The 26573-nt window shown below is 39.8% G+C and overlaps 3 protein-coding genes across 3 annotated transcripts in view; 1 reads left to right on the top strand and 2 right to left on the bottom strand.

Annotated features, from left to right (window-relative positions):
* Positions 1–26573, top strand: part of MED12L (mediator complex subunit 12L) — a 204382-nt gene that overhangs the window by 62726 nt on the left and 115083 nt on the right. Inside the window, exons 12-15 of the mRNA XM_044432963.1 lie at positions 291–417; positions 3400–3614; positions 4974–5078; positions 6949–7131. Of these exons, the coding sequence (XP_044288898.1) occupies positions 291–417; positions 3400–3614; positions 4974–5078; positions 6949–7131 (630 nt within the window). The remainder of the gene's footprint in view (positions 1–290; positions 418–3399; positions 3615–4973; positions 5079–6948; positions 7132–26573) is intronic.
* Positions 8107–13985, bottom strand: GPR171 (G protein-coupled receptor 171). The gene is made up of 2 exons (XM_044432966.1): positions 13859–13985; positions 8107–9438 (listed from the first exon to the last, which is right to left on the bottom strand). The coding sequence occupies exon 2, from the start codon at positions 9383–9385 to the stop codon at positions 8354–8356; it is 1032 nt and encodes a 343-aa protein (XP_044288901.1). The 5' UTR covers positions 9386–9438; positions 13859–13985; the 3' UTR covers positions 8107–8353.
* On the bottom strand, positions 16803–17837 carry P2RY14 (purinergic receptor P2Y14). The gene has a single exon (XM_044432968.1). The coding sequence runs from the start codon at positions 17835–17837 to the stop codon at positions 16827–16829; it is 1011 nt and encodes a 336-aa protein (XP_044288903.1). The 3' UTR covers positions 16803–16826.

The raw sequence follows: 26573 nt of genomic DNA on the forward strand, positions 1-26573 counted from the left end.
TCACTATTTTAATGTTGTTGAATAATGTTGTGATATATCAGCTTTTAATATTATTACTTACACACATGAGATGGTTGTTTAAATTATTGTCAGTTGTTGTTACGTATTGTTTTGTTTATTGCTGATTATTATACATGCCTGTTGAATTTATAGATACCTTGTGTCTGGCCTGCCTGTTTTAAATGGAATGTTGACATTTGCATATTGTTTTATTAGAATCTTGTACAATGTACAAAGAAACAAACAAAGAAACAAGTAAACATTCTTCACTTATTTGTTTGTATTTGTAGCGATGTGGTGAGGTGGAAGTCTTGGATGAAAAAGAATCAATTTCTTCAGCATCACTTACTGGATCCAGCCTTCCTGTTTTCCAGAATGTCCTCCTTCGATTTTTAGATACCCAAGCCCCATCATTATGTAAGTATCATTTTTACTGCAGACCAGGGTAAAATACTTTGTACTTTTGTCCAGCCACTAAATTATTCTGTTTTATTACTATGATAATTGTTAGCTTATTTTCTGCCTTTCTCATGATGGCCTGTACAGATTTTTTTCTTTTCATAAGGCTTTAACTTTCCAAAACTAAACAGTGTTTTGGAAACTAAAGTATTTTTGTCTGAGGTAATTAAGGAATTCACTTCATGTTAGAAGCTGGAGGAAAAAAAAATATTTGTTTTAGTTTGCCTTATCTATCTTTGGAACATTTAGGCTACGGGTCTATCAGTTGCACTCTTGGTGATCAGAAAACCCTGAACTCAGTACACAGTAGGAGAAGCATCACAATTTTTACTTCTCCATTCCCCTACTCTAAAGATTCATCAGATGGACATTTTAGCCCACCTAGCAAAGCTGCTTCAGAGTGGGAGGGAAGGAAACTGGCGGATGTTAAGGCTAAATCATAGCCTTGCCAGGCAATCATTTGGTCCTGGGATTGTTGTCCTAGGTAAAATGTAAGTATGGCTGACTTTCTACCTCTCTAGTATGCATATGCATAATACACACACATATTAGCGCATGCATAAGCAAGTGTGCACACATAGACAAAAATGTTATGGAAAAGACAGGTTCTTGTTCCAAGGAATTTGCACTCTGAAATTTGATTAGTGTTAACAAAATATTGAATTTTGTTTCAAGTGAAATAACATATTTTCTTAAGCTTTTTTTTTTTTTTAAGTCTGCTTTTTCATAGAATCGTAGAATAGTAGAGTTGGAAGGCGCCAAGAAGGACATTAGGTCCAACTTCCTGCTGTTGCAGGTCATGAATTAACACCATCCCACTCAGATAACTGTCCAGTTTCTTTTTGAATATCTCTAGTGTGGGAGAGCCCACGACCTTTCCAGGCAGTTGGTTCCACTTTTGTATTGCTCTGACAGTAAGGAAACTTCTCCTGAATCTGGGTTGTTGCAACTTGAGCTGATTATTCTACTCTCTATGCTCTGGTAACTGCAAGATGAGTGTGACACTGGTACTGCTAGTGCTCCCAGCCCAGCTGGTTGCCTCTGCCAGCACCAGCACCACCTCCTTCTCCTCATCAACTGCAGCCATCTCTCCTCCATGTTGCCTGCCTGCTTTGGCCACCATCACTGCCCTTTTGTCCATCCACGCTACTGCCACTTTCCTTAGCTCTGCCTCTGTCATCCCCAAATATTTTATCCAAAGGCAGCAGCATCTTGAATGGCAGTGGCACTTGACTGACTTGTACCTACCATCTGCCATCTTAGAATATCCACCAGCATTGGGTAGCGCATTTGGAACAATGCAAGATGGAGGGCTAAGTGAAGGTTGTGCTTCCATTCCAGGTGCCACTGCCTCCCATGGAGATGTGCTGTGGGGCTGAGAGGTCATTCCTCAGGCAGGGCAGGACATCTTTGGATGTTGTCTGCTGTTTTGATGTGATTGGGGACAGACCCTTCTGAGCCTGTGGGCTCTTGGTAGCAGCTCCACTGCTGGTCATTGGCAGTAGACTGGAATACATCTCAACCAGGGCCGTCTTCACGCGTGGGCCTGATGGGCACTTGCCCGTGGGCCCCATACGAATCTGTGTATGTTAACCCTTGGAAAATGGGAAAACTTCCAAAATTAACAGTAGTTGTAGTTGTCATAGGAGCCCCAGTGCACTGCTTTGCCCGGGGCCAATAATGCTGTTGAGGCCGCCCTGATCTCAACACAGTGGGGAAGTCTGTGACCAGGTGACTCACACACCTGCCCAGGTACTAGCTGTTTATGTCTTTGGTCTGTCTCTTACTTCTTGGGATTCTTTACCGTTAAACTGGTCTTGGACTGAAAAGTTCTTCAAGTAGAACAGGAGCAAATGTTTTGTGGGGCTCCAGATCATTTGTCCTACAACCACATCAGCCATAACCAGAATAGCTGATGGGAATTTGGAATAGCTAGAATGTCTAGGGAAACATAGGATTGCTCTCTAAATGAAATTTAGAAAAAGTGAACAAACTCAAAATTAAAACTATTTTCAATCAAGTGTGATGGGTTTGTTTGTTTGTATTATGGCAAAAGCTGAAAAAAGTTGCAACAAGCATTCATCTGCAAGCATTCTGTTATTATGGGTCCAATAAAAATTATACCACTTAGTTCTACTGCCTAATGAATAAAAACTTTCAAAGTGAATTAGTTTGTTTCTAAAATGGTCCCAGCCTATATAATATTATGTGCATTACACACACACGCACACGTGTGTGTGTGTGTGTGTGTTTGTGTGTATGTATGTGTTCATTAGACAAAATATATGTATATACAAACAGCATGCATATATTAGGAAAAATGGACACAGAAATCCATACAAATGTTTGTGTGGAGGCTATGCTGGAACTGGAAACTGATATGGAAATGGAATGGAGCACATTAAGCATTTGGAACAAGTCAGAAACTGTGAGACACTGATATTTTGATACTTCTGATGCAGGAGAGCACGAATGAGAGCGCGTGAGAGAAAGCTCTTCTTTTAATTAAAAGTGGGAATGTTCTTATGCTGAAGAGCTCCATGTTGTGTGTTTTGTTAATCAGTTAGCATAGTAACTGTTGTTCAACTGTAGTTTTCATAATGTAAATGAATTGACTTGAAGGGGGTCTGATTCATGGTGGGTTGCTGTGAAAACTAGCTTCCACTAAGCCTCAACACTATTTTTTCCCTTAAAGTATTAAACTGCATGGAGAGTTCTAAAACCCAAGCTTGAATATCTTCCAAAAAGCATTCAGGACTTTCCTATATGCACTGACTTTTCAAAGGTATGGATAAATGGACCAGCAGCATGTTGTATATCTGAAGCAGCTGCTTAGATGTTTGTGTGCTTTTACTTTGAATCGTACTAAGAATTTAAAGAATGTTGACCTGTTTGAGTCCAATGGCTATTAATACATTCTAAACCTTTCTTTGTTGGTAGCTGACCCAAACAGTGAATATGAGAAGATAGAATTTGTGAACTTGGTGCTGCTTTTCTGTGAATTTATACGGCATGACGTTTTTTCTCATGATGCCTATATGTGCACTCTAATATCGCGTGGAGACTTATCTGTCACTGCAGCCTCTAGAGCACGCTCACCAACTGGGGAAAACATGGAGGAACGGTATGCCAGGGAACAAGATGTGAAACTTGAGGTGAGAAGCTTGTGATATTGTTTCTTTGCTCCATCTAGGTAAAAAACAAAGGATGCTATTCACCCTGCACACTAAAAAATCTTAACTATGCTATCCAGATAGCTTCTTTTTGTATTTTGTGTGCATCCTAATATAACCCATCAAATGGGGCACAGTTTTCTCATTATATTGTAGAGGGACCCTCTCCTATACTATCAGGATTATGTGAGCTGCTAGTATTGTTAAAGATGAACAGTATAGGCATCTTTCATGTGGGCATGTGTAACCTTGAAGATGGGGGATGGAGTTTCCCTGCAATAGTTCCCATGCCGCCAGCGTCATATGAGCAGGGGACCTATGCATGCCACACGCTCTGTGCTTCTAATTATTGACATATATTTTCATGTTCCCAGCTTTTGCCAGTAAACAAAGTAATAACTTTATGTGTATGCAGATTCTGTCACATTAAACTTAAAAGGTAGTTTTTGGATCAGTAGGGTCCAGGATGGCAAAAGTGAATGAACGAAAATTCCAGTTGCATGTGCAATCTGATGGACGCTGCTGTATCTCTGCTCTGCTCTGCTCTATGCAGCTCTGCTGTATCAAGGTCCCTTTGTTTACTGAAGCTGATAATAGAAGAGGCCACTTCTCCAGTATTTTATCAGTGTAAAATGTAATGGAATTTATGGGAAAAATATATACTGCTTTAAGTTTGAGTTGTATTTCCTTCTCAACTTCCATGGCTCTTTCCCCAAACACAAACGGGAAAAATTCAGTGGAACCCTTCCATCAGTGGAATGGACATGATTTACCTCTTTCCCTGCAGCTCCTCAAGTTACCATACACTTTTCTCTAGTGATATGGAGAGGGAAGGGAAATTCCATTGTGTGAGTGAAGTTGGATACTGCTGATTATTTAAAAGATCTGTTTCCATTTTTTATTTCTGCAAGGTTCCATTGCAGCAGCAGCAGAAGCACAACTGCCTGCTAACATTGGCTCTATAGATCAATTGCAATATATAATGCCTTAAAATATTTAGTGATGCCAAGATGGTTTTGCTGCAGCCTTTCTTTATGACTGATACCATAGCAAAAGCAGACATTTCCTTGGAGATTACTGTAAACAAAACAAGCAGGTTATCTCCTTGAGTGGAGTTGTTGGAGCTTGTTATCTTTTATTGATTTATTTGTTTGTTTATTTATGACATTAAAAAAGGAACATGAAATGTGCTGCAAGCAGAAATGACTCATTTAATCTAAGGACTAAATTGTATTTTTACATCTTAAACTGTCTGGTTTTATTTTGATAATGTGTGGCTAATCAGGCAGGACTTACATCATACTCTGACTGGTATTTCTTTTTCTCCTTGGTAATCATTAGGAGCATAGTATTATGGAACATATGTACATTGACTCTGGAACTACTAATATTTTTGATGACGTAGACAAGAATGACTTTAAGACAGACTTTGGTTCGGAATTTCCAGTAGGTTTAACTTCTGGCTTTTATTTTTATTTTAAAAAGACCCCATTCTTCATTTTGCTACATAAACCAGCATGTTCTGACACTTGGAACACTCTAACAAAATATCTTCTGCATTTGATTTAGCATTACCAGAGTATCTCACTTATTGGTCACTCCATGGTCAACTTTCCTTCTTTGAAACAGCATCATATTATTAGGTTTACAAAAGCTGCCTCATCTTTTTCCACTGTGGTACCTTTAACGCCACGTTCACTGCATTCAAAATGTCACTTTCATGAATACATCATGAGTACCCAAGCATGACTTCATATCCTTTACACTTACTCCAGCCCTTGCATTCAACAATTTTGCTGCTCCAAATGCTAACATATTGTTCTGATATTGTTGGTTTTTGCCTTTATTTGTTCAGGTGGTGTGGAAGGCTAGGATAGCTACAGCAGTGTATTATCACAGTAAGCATTCACGATGACAGGATCCTAAAGAGAAGTTTTCTGACCGTTGTGTAATCCCTTGATGTGAGCACCATTGAATAGTCAGTCATCAGTGGCCAGAAGGAAAATAATTTCCTAGAGATTTATGTTCCTCCACAGTGTAAACACTGTGGAAAACATTTTAAATCAAACCACATCAGATTTCTGTGATCTATTATAAAATAATAGTATGCACCTGATCTTGCTAACATCAGAAGCAGGGGTAGAAAAATAGCACTGAAGCACTGGAATATCTATGTTCTTGAAAAATTTCTTCATACCACCACCCAAGCTCATTTACACTTATGTGGGACTTCGGGATAATTTCACCACTTAGGGAGCATTCCAATTTAATGTGACATGCTATTTTAGGCATTTAGATCAATGCACCATGAAATGATTGAAGATGTTATCACTTGAAGTGAAAATGTGCAGTGAAGTAACAGGCTCTCTAAATCTACCCTGAATTTCCTTATCACTGATAATTTGTCTTACTAACAGATGCATGTTCATTTAACCAAGCCTAATTTTCTGTAACAACTATGCCATCTTTACCTGAAAGACAGGACAAGTGGATACGTAGCTTGTGTTTTGCTAGCATTAGTGGCAATTCTCATGTACTTGAGGCCCTTACATCCAGGGCCATTTTCTCCCTGAATTAGGGTTAGGGTTAAAGTCCAGATTAGGATTAGGGTTAGCAAGAAGAGGCTTCCCTCTGTGGTACAGGGGCCTGAGATGTGTTCAGAGTGGCCACAAGGAAAGAGAGGGCCCAAAAAATCCCACTCAACCACAACTGTTGAAAATCCACCTTGGATGCATGGGCATTCCAAGGCCCAGGAGGGCCAGGTGAGAACAGGTCCAGAGTAGGGTTAGGGTCAGAACAACTGAGATCTTCTCTGTATCCCAGGATCTTTGGAGAACTTCGGAGGGAACAGAAAACCTCAACTTTACATCCAAGTCTAGAAGTATTCTATTTGCTCTCTTTTCATCTATCCTTCATCCCAGGAGCTATATTCAGGAACAGGGGTGTGTTTGATTTAACAAAGCACACAAAGTTGGTTTGGTCCCAAAGAAAAAAGTATTAGAAGATAAAATTGCCTGAAATTTTAATCTCTTGCTATTTACAAATAAAGGATTCTGCTGCATATTTACTATTGATTACTAATAATCACACCCTAATAAACATCTGGTGAAAACAAATAAAAATGGGTTAGTGATTTCCTATTTCAAGTCAAATAGATCTTGTTTTCATTGGCATATATCAGCAGTACCTCTTCTGGGGTAAAAAGAAGTTTGTAAAATATAACTGTTAACAGTAATTAAATACAGAATTGGTCATTCCATAAATTACATGGATATTCCCACTTACAGTATTAAATGTTTATTTTTACATGGCTTAGATTTTTTCTCCAATGCCTGGGGAATCTTGTGAGAATTTGAATTCCATATCCATACTAGACAGAAGAATCACAATGAACAATGAAAAGTCTACAAAGAGGGAAAAAGGGAGGGAGTTGATCTTCCCATCAAACTACAATCTTCTTCGCCATTTGCAATATGCAACACATTTTCCTATACCCCTGGTAAGTAGCCATTTTTCATCTTTGAAAAGTTGATGTCAGTTTACACATGTGCAGCCTGATTCTATGATGTTTACTAGGAAGTATGTTCTGCTAACTTCAATGGCTTGTTTGCAGCTAAGTATGCTTTGGACTATAAGCATAATCCATAATGTAACTGAACAGGGGTTCTTTCTTTGGCTCACATCATATTGCTACATCTCTCTGAAGCAGTAAAAGTTCAATTTAGTTTAACTAAGGCTTATTCTGTTACAAGCATCATTAATCAGTTGGGATTTATATTCCTGGATTATTTCTAAAATGATTAAATATGTGCATAATATGTGCACAATATTTCTCAGCTATATCATGCTCATCAAAGAGATTTTAATGTTAATTGTATCCTTTCAGTTGTGGGGTGAGAAAGGATAGTCATTTTTCTATGCTGATCAAACCTTTTTGGTCTGTTGACATGATTGTGGAGCTGGAGATGAGCCATCAACAGGCTCTGTCCTTCCCTTGCAATTGCATCAGAACAAGAAAACCAGGATGCCAAAGCCCAGGGAGTTACTAATTAAGTGGGATGCTGTGAGAGTGAGACTCTGTGGCTGATGGGTAAATGTTCTTAGTTCTTAACATGCTGACTGAATAAAAGGGTGATGTCTTAATTTTGAAGACTGTTTGGTTTCTTTGGATGGCAGTTGAAGCGTTTGTTAATCACACAGGCCTTCTAATGTGTTTCACCTATTTTCTTCATGTGCATTTCTTATACTACTTTGTGTTGTATTTTAAATTTTTTTTTTACTATTTAATTCTAAGCCACTCAGATTTTACTGAAAACTGAAGGGTGGGATAAGCATTTAACAACAACAACAACACTTTTAACACTAAAACTTAAGTCTGTGCATCCACTTTTTGCAACCAAAAAACTCTGAAATCAACCTGCTCAAAAAAGGATCAAACATGCCACATTATGTGATTGAGTAAGGGGGCAGATAGTGAAAGAATTCTCACTTTTTATTAAACACTTCAGAGACAAAACACAGTACATCCTGCTGACACTTGTATAACAAAATTATACACTGCAATAGCAACTTGCACGAAATATATTATCTGTGGTATCACTCATTTCCCCTGGTACACAGTGTGTCACTTGGCTCAGGAAATGATATGCTTCTGTAAACAAACTGCTACCTGAGTGAAAGATGTGGGGACTGTGCATAAAAACTGGGAGACAAAAGTCTTTTTAAAGAGCACAAAATTGATCATCTGGAAGGGCCCCCAACCTCTCAAGTGAAGCATCAAAGAGCTGTGTCTGTTCTCCATGCTGTATCTGATCATTTGGGAGCACATTCCTGTCTTTAGATGATCCAAATGTCTTAGTCACTTTCAGTCTAAATGTCTTTGAAAGGTAAAAATACAAAATAGGGTCAAAACACAGATTAGACACACCAAACAGTAATGTTGATTCTTTTGCTTTAAAGAGGGATTGTTTGAGAGAGCAGTCTGTGGTTATAGCTTTGCTTTGGCTCAGTGTATACGGGATCCGAACAATATGGTACGGAAGAAAGCATATGATGTAGCTTGCAGTTACTATAAGTATGTTCACCATAGCTTTTTTTACATTTTCGTAGCTGTCATTGTATTTGTTTTGATAGAGTAGTCTGATCACCAGGCAGTTAGAAATTAGAACCATGGCTGAACAATTTAGAAATATTACAGAACATATGAAATTGGTGAACAGATGCCAATCTCTTCCCACTTCTGTTTTGAAATCGATACAGCCTACAGTTGGTGATTCTTTGATTTCCTTGATTGGAATTGCCATGTTTGGCACCATGAAAAAGAGAACTAATGTCCATACTACTACTGATATCATCTTGGCAAAACCAGGTTCCTGGATGCGATAGATTTTGCTCTGGTGTATTAATTGAAGGCAACGGTCCATGCTTACAAATCCCAAGAAGATGATTGATAAGTACATGTTGGTATATATCAGGCAAGCTGTAACTTGACAGTGGAATATTTTCAGTTTCCAGGGTGCAACACCTAAGTCAATAATGATTTTCACAGGCAAAGCAAGGGTTAGCAAAAAATCTGCTGTTAGAAGGTTAAGTAAGTAGACATTCATACTTTTGTGATTCCGCTTTGTGTTTTTGAACGTCCAAAGAGCAAAGCAGCTTCCGATGAACCCAACAAGGAAGATCAAGTAATAAAAATAAGGAAATGCCTCCATTTCAGAGTAAACATTGCAATTTGTGGAATTTGTTAGGGGCATCTTAATCGCCTTTCAGGAGTGGTAAATGCGTGTGTTGCTCAAAGAACCAAAACCTGTGGGTACAGAATAAAAAGAAAGGAATAAAACAGAATGATTTTCCCTGAACCTTTTTAGAGTAAAAGATCATCATGATTTAAGTTCTGCCATGATTTGATAGAATATATAAAGTTTTTAGAAAGCTCTACAGCATCTTCACATCTCAGATTTCTGTAGTCATCTTGAGGAATAGAAAGATAGATAAATATTCAGAGCAACCCTCAGAGTGAATGATAACATAAAACAAAGAAATAAAAATACAGCACGAAGGAGAAAAGGAACCTTCTCCAACAAGCAGTAAAGGTCTGGCGAAACAGCAGTTCTCAGCAGTTTCACTCTCTCAGATATGAATTCTATAACTGAGGTGTTGCTGCAGAAAAGTCCCTGTTTTTATGCTCATTGCTCTAGTCTTGGTGCTAGGAGTCACAAAGGGCCTCTGATGAAGACTGCAGGTTACAGGCAGGATTGATTATATGGAAGAAGGTGTTTCACATTTCTTGGCTCCAAACTGTTTAGGGCTCATATGTCAAAGCTAGCAACCTGAAGTGAGAAGCAAATTGGAAATCAGTGTAGTTGGTTCAGGACTGTTCTTATATGACAGAAGTGCTGCACGTCCAGCCCAGCCTAGTTCATGGCTTATTGCAAGCCAGCAGATGCAGGCAGGACAAGGAGCCTACTGAAGGAATTCTATTGGAGGCCACACTCTTGCTCTATCGCTGATCCCAGATTGAAGATAACAGTGGATTTTTTTCTGTTACTGCATCCCACCAGAAAAACCGCTGCTCTTATTTCCATTTGGAGGTTCTGTGCATGTTGGAAGTTACCTGCACTGGGGAAAGCAACTTCTTTGCCCATGTGTGGGTAGTTCTTCTCTGCTTAGCCCACTCCACCTTCTTCCTGCAACAGAGGAAGGAGATGGGGCAATGAAGTGGCTGAGTTCCTGTTTGCTGCCCTGTTAGAGAAACAAAGGAGACCCAAGATTGTTCACCATTGTTATTCATTCCCTTTCTATACTGCCTGTAGCTGAGGCTCTCCGGCCGTTTACAACCTTAAGCCATCCATCCAGATTTCAACCAGGCCCATCCTTGCGTAGCTTAGGCAGGATCAGGCATTTCAGGCTACTCAGACTCCTCCCCTTCGTAGTGCTTCCCCCTTTCTCCATTGTTGAAGGAGGTGGGAGAGTGGCAAAGGAACTCTGCCACTTTTCCTTCTTATACCCTGCCTCCTTTCCATGCTCTGAAAAGGAGGCAGGTCATTCAAAGAATGGGCAGAACCAACCAAGCCCATATTGCTCCTCCACTGGCCCCTAGCTGGGCCCTCCATAGAGCCGTGCTCCTGGGCCAGGCACTGGGTGGAAGATTCACATAGTACTTGGGCCAGAGAGCCGATGAAGTTGGATGTGGCCATGTAAAGTGACAGCAGGAGCATGGCCACATCCACCTGATGAGGTACAACCTAGGGAAGGCTGGGTTAGCATCACTGAGCTCCACACCCCAAATTATATGGGATATAAAACACATGTGAAGCAATAATCCCACCATGGCAGTTTCCAAACGCTTTTCAAGAGCAGCCGCCCCTGAAGTGGAACATGTATAATCTAAAGAAGTAGCTGCGGCTAGATGAACCTTCCACAAGGAGGACATTCCTGGCCAGAGTAGCCTCCTGGGTCTCTAGGAGCTATACCATGTCCACACACTCCCCACAAGCATCACATGATGCTGAATGCTACTGAGGGTGAACCAAGAGCTCTCCAGTTCCTAGTGCTGGCCATCCAACAGGGCAGTTTCTGTTGTTTCTGTCCCCAAACCAGACCTGCCCAGACTGGAAGGGGACTGCCTTCACCCAGGAAAGCTGGATGTTGTGCCACCATTACTTGTATGAGGACTTTGCTTTAAAAGGAAGCTTAGAACTAGGGAGTGGGGTGGAGTTAAAGCTACATAGGAAAACCTAGGTAAGGGTACATAGGAAAACTCTTGCAGCCACTTAATTTAGAGGACCTGGAACACAATCTCTTTTCAAAAAAGAATTTACAATCTCTTTCAACCAATTGGTCAGCCTTCCTCTGACAGTTCTTAGCCAGGATGGACATGGGCTAATGAAACAGTGGTGGTTTCATTTCTCCAAGCAGCTTTCCATCATCCACAGAGTGAACAAACTGAATCTCATCCATCAAAACTGCACAAGTGCTTGCTTCAGTTATTTCAATAGACTCTACTCCCACTGTGGAGTCCCAGCTGCAGCAGATAAGAGCAAGTTTATCAGCAAATCCATCATAGTGGGTTTCTGAGGCTCTACTTCACTATCCTTACCTCCTTACCACCATGTCACAAAATGGGCATGTTCTAGTGGATTCATCCAAAGTCTTTCTCAACCATCACTCATGTCATCTACCTAAACCATCAAACCTAGTAGTTTCCTATTGAAACTTATTGCATGGGTTGTATGTGGTTTTAAGAGCTTTTAATTAAGAATCAGTGGAGGATCTGCGGACACACTGCTTGCTAAGATTTTGTGTGTTGATAACCAAATGTTCTGTAAAACTTATCTGTGTTGTAGCAGTACTGCTATTAACCATCGCAAGAGTGTGCACACTGAAGAGGAAATGGTTATATTAAATATTCTAAGAAAAGAAAGCGATGTAATGGTTCACAACTGAAAGACACGCAATCTTGAGCTTCCATTTAGTGTATTATACAGATATCTGTAGTACCCATCCTATTATTTACTGTTCAGGGTTTCTTGGTGGAGAGCTAGGATAAATGTTGCTTGAATTGTAAATATGTGCAATCAGTTTTAAAGTAATAGTCTTGAAATATGTGTGAATATATGCATATGACACCATTTTATGGATTGAAATAATAAAGTAGATATGGAAAGGTGGGATTAAATGGGCATAACTTTAATGAAGGAACCTTATTTATAGAACTAGTTCCTGAGACCAGTGCTGTGATAAAGACCATTAGAGCCACTGGCAACAGATCCTAGCTAAATCAAACTGTCAGTACTAGAAACAATTAGCCCTCCTTTGTAAGCTGTATTGGTCCTCTTGTTATCTGATCACACTCAGTGTTCACTTTCACTTGGTGTTCTTTGTTAGCTCTTCTGCCAAAATTATGATTAAAAAATTAACAAAAACACAACCAAAACAGAAAAAGTAACATTCTCATCAACCTGGACCACACCCAGGAGAGGAGGCAAACATGGCAGCCCAGCAACCATGAATGTTACTGAAAAAACAACAACCCAACCCAGTTCCTCAGCCCCCCTCAAAAGAAAAATTGACAGGCTAATGCCCATGGTGCCCTATCATCTTTCCATCTATAATGGGTGGGTTGTTCCACCTCATTCCTTAGTAGAAACCATTCTGAGTGGGAACTGCATCAGATTGAAAAAGCTCTTGGGAGAGATGAAGGCAAATTCCCTGCCTCAGATCTCTTTCCCCGTGTCTCTGCAAAATATACCCTGCTGAACAGCATCTTTCAGGGAGTGATTATAATGATGAATCACATGGGTCTGATCGAGAAAAGACTTCTAGATCACTGGAATGGAATCTTCGATGATTACTCTCATTCTGAATGCGTGGAATTTTTAGGACTGAACTACATATGAGATAGGAGATTAGTAATTAGTTCTCTCTCTCTCTCAGTTTCACACACATACACACACGAGGAAGAATGACTGCTTTGTGGGAAAAAGAACCAAACTGGGATGGGCATCTTCTAGATGTTGCTGGACTATAGCTCCCATCTTTTCTCACCATTGGCTGTGCTGGCTAGGGCTAATGAGTATTGCAGTACAGCAACATCTGGAGAGCCACATATATCCCTCTCCTGTTCTAAGTGCGTTACTTGGATCTTCTCACTCCGAAAAGTGAAAATTGGCTCCATTGCTTCATGTGATTAGATTGTAGTCACAGGACTGCGGGCAAAGGTTGGTCTCTTTGCCCTGATGATGAATTCGGAGTTTAACATTATATACTTATTTAGTACATTTCTATTGCATGCAATAATAATCTCTGGACAGAATACAACGAGTTAAAACAATGAAAAGCCATTTTAAAACACAGTTAAAAATATAAAATGCATCTGGTATTTCAACTAGTGGCTATAAAGTTAGTTCCTTCCTTTAAAACTCAGTAACTAACCTGAATACACTGCTAAGGAGGCTTATTGATCCAGTAAAACTGGTCCTATTTTGTAACATTACAATTACCCACAGGAAAATTAGTAGGATGCTTCCTGGCAGATTGCTTCTAGTGTTAGCAGAAGAAAGAAATTGTGTTTCTATTTTTGTTATTTCCTTATTTTCACAGTGACTGCCATACTTTCTTCATAGGAGTAATCATTCCTTGGTTGTAAATACTGACAAGCTACAAAGCCTGTATTTTCTGTTTGCACAAATAACAGTCATGGTAAACATTTAAAAAAGAATACATACCTTTATCAACTGCTGCAATCTTAGAACCATTGAAGGTTTCAGTTAAATGTTCTCTTTAGTGCTGTCAAGTGAGTTCTTTGCCCAGTGACATGCGATCATGTCTTCATCTGTGCGACTGTTCTGTTGGAGTCCTTCCTCTTTATTTAGTAGGTAGCTTGTAAAAGAAAGAATTTCTTGTGGCTTTCAGAATTCGCCAAATGACGTATATGAAACCAGAAATGACTCAAAAGGTGTTTGTGTGTGCGGCGCATGCATCTGTGCAAGTTTTTCATGAACAGTTAAAAAAAAAGTTCAAAGTGTATGCTGTGGAATATCACTTTTTCCATGACAAAAAAGAAAAGTAAAATTGCTTCAAGGAACTTGTCAGGCTATTATTTTCTGTTGGGGTAAGTGATCTATAATAAATCTGTGTTGGTGGGAGACAAGGAATTTGGGAGAATGAACTTTTGGGAGAAGGGGATAATAGGAAACTTATATTGAGAAATTAAGTTTTGCAAGATTAAATAATTTTATTTATTTATTTAGAAAATTTCTATGCCACCCCATTCGCCGAAGCCTCGGGGTGGCTCACAAATATATCAATTAAAATATTGGCAGGTATCTGGATAGAAAATGATTACATGGAAATAGTCTTGGTACACATGTAATAGAAAAGTTGGGCTTGAGTTTGTTTATTGCATGAGAATATAGTTAGATGCCCATTGATTCCAACCAGGTCCAAATGAGAAGTTGAAGGGGCAGCAGGGGAGAGAAACCATCCAATGCATGGTATTACAGCAAAACAGAACAGTGTGGTGGTACGGCATATCATCATCACCATCACTGTCCTCATCACTTTACATTTATATCCTGTTAGCCTTCCTCTTGCACAGGAGCTAATGCAACTTAGAAGGTTCTCCTTCTCTATTTTACCTTCACAACAACCTGTTGAGGCAGGTTAGGTTGACAGTCCTTGACTGGCCACGTCACCCAGTGAGTTTCGTGGCTGAGTAGGGGCTAGCATGTCGGTCTCCCAAGTCCTAGTCAAGCACTCTAACCACCACTCTCACACTGGTATCGTGGTTAGAATGTTGAGTTAGGACTTGGGTGACCAAAGTATTAACCTCCAGTTTGCCATGAATAAAAAACTGGGGTTAAGGATATATAAGATTCAAACCTCACCAGTGTCTTGTGCTCATTTTGCATCTTTAGGTAAGCAGTTTGTACTAGGTTTGGACAACTGAATAAACTATACTTGAGTTTGAGTTTAATGTGGGGTGTTGGTGAACTGTGGGTTGTGGCCGAACCATCAGCTACCATGAAATCTGAATCTAACTGTGAAAACAAACCACAAGCAATCCACAGTTCACAAGCCAACCAAAACAAACAAACATGGCTTTGTTAGCAAGTCTGAGTTCAGACAACATGATGACATGGTTCAGTGGTGACCCAATTCAACCCACACTCAACCCCTGAGTTTGTGTTGTCTGAATCCAGTTCTAGTATGGTTTTATAGCAGTGGCCACCCACTTGCCACTGGAAAGCTCACAGACAGGGCATGAAGCCACATCGTTATGCTGTGGGGTGGCTATTTGCTCAGTGGTCCCAGAGTCATGCTGCAGAGGGGCCATTTGGTTACTGGGTCCCAAGTACAAGTCCCCTTGTTCTAATGTCTGATTCTCATTGTGAACATTTGACTCTTTCTCGTGAGTCGACGTCTCTGTCGAGCCGTCAGGCACGACACTCAAAGATATTGATGTTTGGGGTTTATCGGACTTGCAGTCTACCAATTCTGGAAGGCACCAGATTAGTGAAGGGTGCAAAACTATGCATTTACAGAAACACTGACTAGTCTTTGTGTCTTCAGTTGGCTTCATTCCCTGCTGTTCCCTGCTGCTGTGAGAAGTTGCAAATATATTCACTCTAAATTGTCACTTGTAAGGCAAAAGCAGATTGCTGGATCTGTAATCATAAGTACACCTGGAACCTGTTGCTTTGAGGTTACTTTTTATAAATATTTACTCATCAGAAAATCGAGTGTTAGTTTTAAGTCAAAGTTGTGGGGGCACTGCTTTATTTGAAGACACTTTGTTTCCAAAGATAATGAGGCAGATGGGAAATATTTTCTCTTGGAGAAACTCTGAAATACACTTGCAACTACTCTGATATGTGATGCTTATCAACAGTATATTTAAAATAGTTTTTAAATGACTTTTCTGGAAAAAATACTCAATTAGATACAAATTCAGACATATATTACTTATGTCTGCACGTGTTTTAATGACACGTATATTAATAAAATGCAGGAACCAATAAAATATTCCTTTCACTCAATATGCAAATCTGTATGTAAATATGTAAATCTCTCTTCTGGTGCAAGCAAAATATAAATCAGGCCATGTCCTCGTATCTGTAGATTACCAGTGCTTAGTAGGCAGTGCAAGCCAATCTTCATTGCAGACATCAGATTCAAGAAACTTTGCCATATGTTGCACATATCTAAATGGATTTGTCCCTGAATAATGAATTTACACATTTGCCTTTGTGCAAAAAATGTTTATGCCAAAAATAAAACAAAACAAAACAAAATAAAATCCAAGTCAGAGGCTTATAAGCATGCACTGCAGAGCGATAGCAATTTTGTTCTTCTAAATGAGGCTGGAGCAGAATCATGCCTTCTTGTATTCTGGCAGCCACTGTCTCTTCCCCATCCCCCAAAATATGCTTTTCTGACATTGCAGAGGCAGCTGGCACAGCTCTCTTTTACCATTTCTGAGTGGAAGTGGGAGGCGGGATCACAGCACGGATCCCAGCTTTGATGATGGCGCCTTGTCTTTGACTTCAAATCTGGGGATCCAAATTATCCCATGGTCCTCTAGATGCTGTCCAGAGACACTCAGCTTTTTAAACTGCCTGGTGTACAAATGTTTCCTTGATCTAACCAACCCAGTGTTTCCTCAAATATTGTAAATAGCTTACTCTTAAGAATTTATGAAATAACAACTGTTTCACAAATCGCATTTGATTTCCTTGACCTAGAGTTCTCAAATTCTTCAGATGTCTTCAACTTGAGGTGCAATTTTTGGTACAATCTTTCCTTGAAAGGTTGGCAAAGGAAGACATAAATAATAGGATCTAGGCAAACATTTGCAGCTGACAGTAGCAGAGCGAGTTCTTTTATGTAAAACAGAATTTCCTGTATTTTGCAGTTGTATTGTGCAGTGGTTTGACTCATTGTGTATGGAATTCTACCAATGTGGTATGGAACAAAACAGATGATGAATACAAGCATTATTGTGAAAATATTTCGATTGGTTTTTCTTTTTGTCTGCCTGGAATTTTTTCTGAATTTCCGATGGGAAATAAATATCTTCCTTGCTATGCAACTGTAGAAGACTATTAAGAGAACAAATACAATCCAAAAAATTGCTAGACACACATAGGTTGAAACTTGGTGCCACTGGACTCCAAGGTTACTTTTGAGCACCATGCATTTCTTTGACAATGCTTTAGTAGGGGTTTTATCAGTTAGAATAGTGTTGGGAAGTGATATAAGCATTTGTAGTACCCACATGGCAGCACATAATATTTTGCTACACCGAATGGCATGACTCGAAGCCATGAACTGAGGTTTGACCACTTTGTAGCATCTGTCAAAGCCTATGAGTCCAAACAATGATATACTGATATACATATTTAAGTAAAAAATAACAGCAGAAAATCGGCAGACAACGACATTGAGCTGCCAAGGTCCAAACTCTGAATCAGCCAAAATTTTAAATGGGAAGGTTAAGCTCATGATGAGGTCAGCAATGACTATGTTCTTGAGATAGACGATAAAGCTTGTCTTGCTAGGAATGTGCAAGAACACCCAGGCTGCAACTCCATTTAACAGGATTCCTCCAAGAAAGATGATCCCATAGGCCAATGGAAGGACTTGCTTTTGTATTATTTCACTGTAAATGCAGTAGTTTCCTGAAGTGCTGCTTGAATTGGTCATTTCTACAATTTCAGTTCCTATAAATAGAGAAAAGAAAAAGGCAACTTGTAAGAATTTTTGTTTCTGTCATCTTGTCTTCAAGATAACAAAGTAATCTTGCTGGAGCATAGACTTCTCCAAGCCGATTCCCTCTAGATGAGCTGTTCACCACTTCTGAAAGGGCACCAAGCTGGGGAAGGATGTAGCAGTACAGAAATAAAGGCCAAATGAAGTATTTTGGAATATTGCTTCTCGGGCTAATCAAATGCATATATAGTGAATTATTTTTGCAAGAACTCTGTGTAACTGTTTTAACCTCAGGGACCTGGTCCAACCAAGGTTCTTCATTTCAGATCTGAGGACACTTAGAAAGAAATTAAACAGCCTATGTTAAAGATGGCATACAGTTTATTGAATGCAGGATATAAGCAAGCAAAAGAGAACTTAGCCTCTGACTCTGGCTGTATTGGTTCCTTGAACAGGCCAGGAGATGTAGTTTGGGCTGGCGAAGTTGCTTGGTGAGTGACACATCAATTCCCTTCCTCAAACTAAGAACAAAAGATAACACTTCTTGCCATGGATTTTACAGAATTCCTCTTTTCCACTGTTTCAGAAGCTGTGGGCGCTCACTCCACTTTGTAGGGTCAGAAGAGAGACAAAGCTATTTTACTAAGGCAAACAGTTTCATTCTGGCAGCAAAAGCAGCCTTTATTTACAGTATCGTCTGTGTAAACTACCCAGAGAACTTCAGCTATGGGTCAGTGTAGAAATGAATGAATGAATAAATAAATGATTGGGGAAGGCAGCTTCAAAGGCAAGTATCTCTGGTGCTCTTCCCAACGAGCTGAAAGACATAAGAACTGCAAGAAACTGTATGAAACTATTTGGACTTTTGGACACTGGGAAAGTTCACTTGTTGAACCTTAATAACGTCTTTGCCCTTCTTCCAGCAGCATGCATACAATCCACTGACATTTTATGTTTCTCTCTAGGGAGGCTACTTGGTCCTTTTCCACATGACTGCAATGACAGCTTAATAGAGTGGATCTAGTGGAATGACATGGCCCATTTCAGTCTGGACAGTCGCATTGACTATGGGTGGGGTGTAAAACTAGAAATGTTTAAAAATAATAAAAGCTTGCATTCTATGGTCCTTCTCAACCCAAAAACTCACCCCCAGTTTATGAGACATTACAAGATCCATGCTTATTTTTAAATCATTCCTCAGCTTACATTTGTTCTATATGCATGCACTGATGTTCAGTTGAATTAGCCCCATGTGAAGGTTAAACATAATCAGATAAGAAGAGTCATGCTGGTCAGATGAGGGGTGCATGCAGCCCAGCATTCTGTTCAACAGGGGCCTGCCTGTTCCCCATGGGAACCTCCAAGCATCAGGACCCCCTGCCCATTTTCCCCAGGAACTGAGGTTTATAGGCATGCTACCTCTGATACTGGAGTTAGCATACAGCCAGTCAGTAGCCACTGATAGCCACCTTCTCCATGAATTTCTCCAGTCCCCTTCTTTATGCACACTATCCTAAGATTCCATCTGGAATAAGGATGGTATATAGACATTTTAAATGAAGAAATAAATAAAGTCCTCCAGATTGGTAGTCATCACTACACCTTGTCGAAATGAACTATAGACAGTGCAACTAAGTACGTACTTCTTCTCATCTGTCCTGCATCTCCCACCAGTCAGCTTCATGGAATGACCTGAGGTTCTAGTATTATCGGAGTGGGTAATAATATCTCACTGTTTACCTTTTCCACAATCTGAATAATTTTATATGCCTCTATCATATCTGTCCCTGCTTTTTTCTAAAGTAAACAATCTGAGAGATTGCAACCTTTCTTCATAGAAAAGATGATTCACACCATTGAACACTGGGCAGTTTTTCCCACTCTACTTTTGGGGGGGGGGGGGGGCGAAGGGTTGCAGTTACCAGAACTGGACACTGTATTTTAACTGTGGTTGCACCATCGATTTATATAAGGGCAGTAAGAAATTGGCAGGTTTATTTTAATTTCTCTCCTAATTATGCCTGACATAATATACCTTATTGACAGGGACAATATTTTCATGGAGCTGTCCCTCAGAACCCCAAGATTTATTTCTTTTTTATTCATTACTTGTCATTTATGCATGTCCTCTCAGTTTGGAAATAACCTTTTGGAGTGCCTCACAGTCCCCTGCCATTTTAGTTTTAAGCACCATAATTTTTTTGGTATCATCAGCAAACTTGTCCACTTCAGGGATCACTCCTAATTCCAGAGCATTTAAGGGTAAATTGAAAAGCTTTGTTCCCAGTACATATCCCTGTGGGACTCCATTGCTGGCAACCCCAAATCCTGGGGCACGCCAGAATGTGGATAGGCTCATATTGGTGCTGTCATGCATTTATTCATTGGAGCTCACTGCGTGACTTTGGGCCAGTCACTCATTTTTGGACTGGCCTACCTCAAAAGGTTGTTGTGAAGATAAAAATGGATTTAGGTAAGCTACCTTGGGTTCCTCACAAGGGGACAAAAGGCAGGGTATAAATGTAATGTAATAACAGCAGCAGGAACTAAAACCTTCATGGTCTGCATTCAGCAGATCATGCTGCAGTAACTAACGGCTAATTACTATTGTTAATTGCCACTTTGCTTACCTTAGTGAGTTTTTCTGCACGAGGCTATTAATCTGCTGTATCAGTATTTTAACTTCAGGGACCTGGTTCAGCAAAAGCATTCCACTATAGATTTGAAGATTTTTATTTTGGAAGAAATGAAACTATTTGTGTCAAAGATGATACCGAGATCCAGTTCAGGGTTGAACTATGGATGCATAATGTAAATAAGTAAAAGAAGGCTGATACTCCTCTTTATCTGTGGCCATTTTGGTTTTCTACAGTTACTCTGTGCGTCTCCAAAGTTGCTTGGAGAAGCAGAGGGTCAATTTCCTCAGAGAGAATGAAAGACAGTGCCTTTTGCCATGGGTTTTATGAAGTTTCTCTCTGCCACACAGAGTCTATCAGAATGCACAGCTGTTCCCCCCCCCCCCCCTCCCCCTGGGAGATGGAAGGGCAGGACAAAGCTGCTTCTGCAAGCCTAGAGTTTATTTCTCATAGCAAAAGCAACTCTTATTTACAGAATAACTAGGGAAGTAGCTTCAAACCAATGATTTTGGGTGCTCTTCCTAGCAAACTGGCTTCAGGAAACTGGTTTTAGAACATTGGGAAAGGTCACTATGCTGTCTGTTGAACCTTAGTAACATCCTTCTCCATCATTCTTCTGATAGAGCCCATAAATACAATCTACCTTTGGTTTCATAGGAGAATCTGAGCACTACAGGAAGAGCATTTCCTCTCTTGAATTTCTGTTGCAAAACCTCTAGGTGGCATGCGTGCGCGCACGCGCGCACACACACACACACAGAGTCATATAGCAGAATAACAAATAAAATGCCTTTCGCTTTCACAATGAAATGATGTATTTTCCCTGCTCTTTAAAAAACAAAAAACCTGCTAGAAGTTCACATTAGAGACAGTAATAAAATTGGAAGGTCACAGATTTCTCTAAAGAACCTCAGTGCTTCATGTAAAAAGTCCAGTATTGGCACATTGCTTATTTGCACTTTATTTCATTTGATCTCATTTCCCCCTCTATAACTGCATATAGAGAATAACAACTGAGAATAACATTTCTTGCATTCATTAAAGTGGACTCTAATCATTTAGGGTGCCAACAAGACCACACTGTTTTTTCAAAGGAATCCCAGCCTTCAATAAGTTGGAGAACTATGTTCTCCATCTTAGCATGCACTGGATTGCACTGTTAATGTGCTAGGTATTGTTAGCATTCCTCTGATTATGGAACATCCATTGTAATAGATACAAACATCTCTTCACTTAAAATTAGATTTTTCAAAAGAAGACAAGAATGTGTTAGGAGTTCTAGCACTACATGGCATGCTTTTGATTACATTTGTGTGTATGTGTGTCTCACCTCTTCCAGAAGGATATATTGATTCATGTGCACCATTTATTTTCAAATGTGTCTGACAGACTCCTCCATACCCCATCTCACTTGGAAGAATTGGCTGTTTTTGTGTAGAAGTGCCAATATTGGATCTTTTGCTGGAGTTACTTTTCCTATTTACTTGGGACACTAATGTTCTGGCAAGACTTTCCATTCTAAGGATTACGGGTATGTCTGTGTGCAAAAAGGCAAACATCCTTAGCTGTTACATAATTTCTAGAATGTTAATTTTGGTTAGCATAATGTTAAGCTTCCCTCTTGTTCCAGCTATGAAAGTTAGTCCATGTTGGAATACACTCCAGGAACCATATTAGGGTTTGGATGAACAGGGAAGAATAGAAAAGGAAAGACTGACTTTACATTGATCATTTACATTGGTCTTCATTTTTGTCTTCTGCCTTTTGTAACATTTTTGTATAATGGAAAGAAAAACTTTCACATTTTTAGTGGGTGGGATCTTGAATTGGCCTCATCATGATATGTTATCCTTAGCTACTTCTAGTTTTCTTCTTCTAGTACTTCTAGTTTTCTTATTGTGAACAGGGGCAAAATAACCCACAATATGTTTTTAAGACAGTTAAAGCATCAATGTGCCATGAATATGAAGCTGCAAACCACCAAGTGAGAGCTTTGACTATTGGGTGGTATAGAAACAACAACCAAATTGTGACAACTCTGGATATATTTGAAGCTGTTTTCTTCATACTGCATTTTTTGTACAAGGATGTCTTTTGAAGGGCCATTGCTTGCTTGCTTTCTTAGATCTATATCCTGCCTGCTGTTCTTAGAACTCAAAATGGCTTACATTATTCTCCTTCCACTGCTCTCAATCTTATCCCCACAACAACAACCCTGTGAGGTAGGTTGGGCTGAGAGGCTGTGACTGGCCCAAAGTCACCCAGGTGGCTCCATGGCTGAGTGGAGACTAGAACCCAGATTGTCTGAGTTCCAGTCCCGTACTCTTAACCACTACACCATACTGGCTTTTGGTGGTGAGCACTCCTAGAGACACACTGGTGGAGCACCTCCTTTGTGTGCCAAAGGTCTTAAGTTGGACCCCTGGCAATTCCAGATAGTGCGGAGAAACTCCTGTCTGCAATCCTGAAGAGCTGGTAGCAATAAGAGTGGACAGTTCTGCACTGGATAGACTCAGTGTACAATAGATTCCTGAGATTCACCTGAATCTTCACCTCACCTTTCCTGCCCTGGTGATGTGTACCAGAAGGAAGCTTTTTACAAAATTATCTTTGTTGAGCTGTTTTAGTGGTGTGCATTTTCTCATGATCATGATACATTCTGATAGTAGACTTGTGGTTTTTTTTTTTCAAATAATAAAGTTCCTGCCTCCATGTTGTACTCACAGTCATGCACTGTAAACCATTTGGAAGCAGCTTGACTTTCATAGGCAACTGCCATACATGGAGTCAGCTGATTGATCTCCTACTGCGGTGTGGCTGACACAGACTGGCAGCAGCTCTTCAGGGCTTCAGGCTGAGCTCTGTCCTAGTCCTTCCTGGAGATGCCCAGGTTCAAACCTGGGAAAAACACATACTTTTACCTCTGTTCTCTTACCACTGAGCTACAGCACCTCCCTGTTGCTTAACTTGTGGAATGTCCTTTGAAACTGTGTTACTGCTCCTGGTAAAATGTTGCTGCTTTCTGAGAAGTATATTCTCACTTTTTGGAAGTCACTGCAGCTTACAAATTCTGTGATTTGTATTAAACCAGAAAAAGCATAATCCTCATACTTAAATGTATGGATGTTATTACAGAGGAATATAGCTGCCAGTTGGATCTTGCACGCTCATTTTTAATGTATGGAACTTTGAAGAGTTTCTCTTGAGTGTACAATAATATGAGAGAAGACAGAGTGAAAGAAAATGCAATATATGTACTCTGTGCCTGTATTCTAGCTGCAGAGATCAGTGCCTGTACTCAGTGCCTGTATCCTAGCCTCAGAAAGTGAAAGAGTTCTTGGAAATAAACACAGCATGTGATTAGATTTCTTTTGTGTATATGGGCAGCAGTGAAAAATAGCACTGTGTGTCAGCTGCTCTCTGAGGCATCTTCAAAGATCTGTTTTAAATCAGCTTTATCATAACTTTGGGGGGCAGTGGTGGTGATGGAAGAGACTGATTGAAGCATTGCATTAGAGCATTTCCCTCTGTTCATTTAATATAGCTAAACAAATAGATTGATACAATATGGATGCACATTACCCATGAACAAGCAAAGCAAGGCCTATGCATACATCTCTTGGTAGGGCTTCCTTGTACAATGGATGCCATTCTGGGGTTGGCTGGACACCAGTGCACTCCTGGTGCGGTGCAAAAGCTGATTCTATCTAGCTGTGTCATGGATTTTATAGTTGCTGCTCTTTCTCAGACCTGTCAGTTGGGGGTGGTGCGGGGGGGGGGGGGGAGAGAAGGGAGGTGGAAAGAACCCAGTGGTCCTAGCTCATCCTTATCTAAGGTATGTGGTATATGAAGTTCACAGAGCCTGGTATATGTTCCTCTACAGGTTTTCTCATGGAAAGAAAAGCCTAAAAGCTATCTAGTCTAAAGTTCTGAATTTATATTGTATTAAATAGTTCTTAGTAACTCCACATTACAATGTATTCTGGGCACTCCCAATATACTAACCTGCTCTAGCAACAGTTTTCTTCATTTTTGCTAAGGGGCAGAGGTGGGGGCCCTTCAGATTGTCCAAAGTTCTCAATTTCCCTTCTGTAGACATTGCAAGGCTCTTATCAGAAGTTGAGAATCTAGTCTTTTGACTTATAAAACTACATTTCTTAATCCTAAAGCCACTGAGCTTTCTGAATTAGTTTGGCAATATAATGGCTAAAACCAATGTAAGTCCTACTTGGAGAAGACCCACTGAAATTACTGGATCTTCATTTATTTATATTATGTTATACTCAATGGGAAACATTGCTAATATGGTTCTTAGTGCAAAATTATATTCCCATCATTGCTTATACAGATACTGTTGCAAGGGAGAAAAAAATATTTGGCTCTGGCATTATTTAGCTGAGGTTTCCTATATTTGCTTTTCTTTTCTAGTTTTCAACTTAGCAAAAGTTGCCTAATTGTTGTAACTTACTATCTACTCCTATGGAATGAGGGAATAATGACATTAAAAGAGAAGGAACGGAGTAAGACCTGCAAGATTCCTCTCCACAATGAACTGCATCTGGAACCCTTCCTTCTTTGTAAAATATTCTGCAGCTCTTTTTATCTCCCAGAACAAATTCTGTCTGTTCTGGTAAATCTCCCCCCGCCCACCCCTTTTCATTCAGTGAAAATCCTGGAGATGCCTTTTAAAAATGTGAATGACCATCCCATCCCATTCCAATAACTGTCTATTCACTGCAAAATTATGTGGCATTAATTTGGGAGACAATTGTTTTGCAACAGGTATAATCAGACTAACCTTTATAAAGATTTTTTTGATGAACACCTTTAGATGAACTAAAGTGGGATTAAGGAAACCTCTTCTAGATGCTTCAAAATCAGTGTAGCAATGGGTTAAATGCTGGGTAAATTTAATGCACCAGCACATTAGAGAGCCACTTACACTGTGAATTTTAGTGGTTAGAATAAGGTGTCATGAGTTTGCAAAAGTATCTGTATTTTTATTTGCGAAATACCACTTCAGATTGTAAAGGATACAAAGAAACAAATTTCATCACTGAAAGCAGCACACTTGATAAAAGGTTTGCTGGCTGCCTGGTGTTGATTTTAAACTGAGAAAGAGACTTGTACCAGGATTAAGCATTTCACATGACTGTATTTTCAAAACAAACTGCAACTAATGCATATTAAAATACTGCAATTACAAGTACTTACCAATACACAGAGGGTGGTATCCTTTAAAACTATTCAGTAGCAATCCAAGACGTTTTCAGATTCATGCAGGAATGATGTTCCCAGCTATTCCTGCACTGCCTGGTTAAAAAAACCCCAGAACTGCTGCTTTAGCTCCAAAATTGGACTTTAAAAATCCATTGTTAGTAATATCTCTTACTGTTGCCAAGTGTGGGTTAAGTGTCAAATGCTGCAGCTGGCCAGTTCTCTTATGTATCCATGGGGGCAGTTTTAATCTTGCAAATCTAACCAAAAAAGAGGAAATGTTCTGCAGCTGAAAACTCAGAAGTACCCAACCTACTACCAGAGTGCCTGTTCCCCCTACTCTTCCTGGGAGTGTGCTGCATTCTAGTTCACAAGAAATCAGCTACAGTTTCACTGAGTTATCTGGGAGATGATATCCATGTATTTTTGTGAAATAATTATGTCTCTTCCTTGACTTTTTGGATAGCCAAATGCCACCCCAATTGCCTCCCTCAGCGCATGTTAAGCACTTTGATTTTGACACTAAAATAATTAATCACAGACTAGTTTTGAAAGAAGTACAAAATACTCATGTCCAGTCTGTTGGTAGTAAAATGTTTCATCCTCCTATGAAGCACACTCTTGAGGGAATGTTTTACTACATTTTGTGCATTGCAGAATGAAATTTCTTAGGGCAAATCTAAGAGCCGTTTCTCTTATATGGAAATCACAAACAATCTAAGCATTCGGTGTAGCTCTTTGACCTGACTTGCTTGGTGACTGTGTGGGCCACCTGGCACGCCGGGACGGCATTTCTCGTCATAGCAATGCTGGCTTGTCAATGCTGCATTCAGTTGGGGAAGAAGTGTGCAGTGAGGCAGTTTTGCATTTTGCCTAC

The sequence above is a fragment of the Varanus komodoensis genome, unplaced genomic scaffold, assembly GCF_004798865.1.
Source record: "Varanus komodoensis strain SLA01 unplaced genomic scaffold, ASM479886v1 scaffold25, whole genome shotgun sequence".
Lineage (NCBI taxonomy): Eukaryota > Metazoa > Chordata > Lepidosauria > Squamata > Varanidae > Varanus > Varanus komodoensis.

Bases quoted from the DNA above. Each gene is read 5' to 3' on its own strand.
- GPR171 (XM_044432966.1), bottom strand. From the start codon at position 9,385: ATGCCCCTAACAAATTCCACAAATTGCAATGTTTACTCTGAAATGGAG.
- P2RY14 (XM_044432968.1), bottom strand. From the start codon at position 17,837: ATGACCAATTCAAGCAGCACTTCAGGAAACTACTGCATTTACAGTGAA.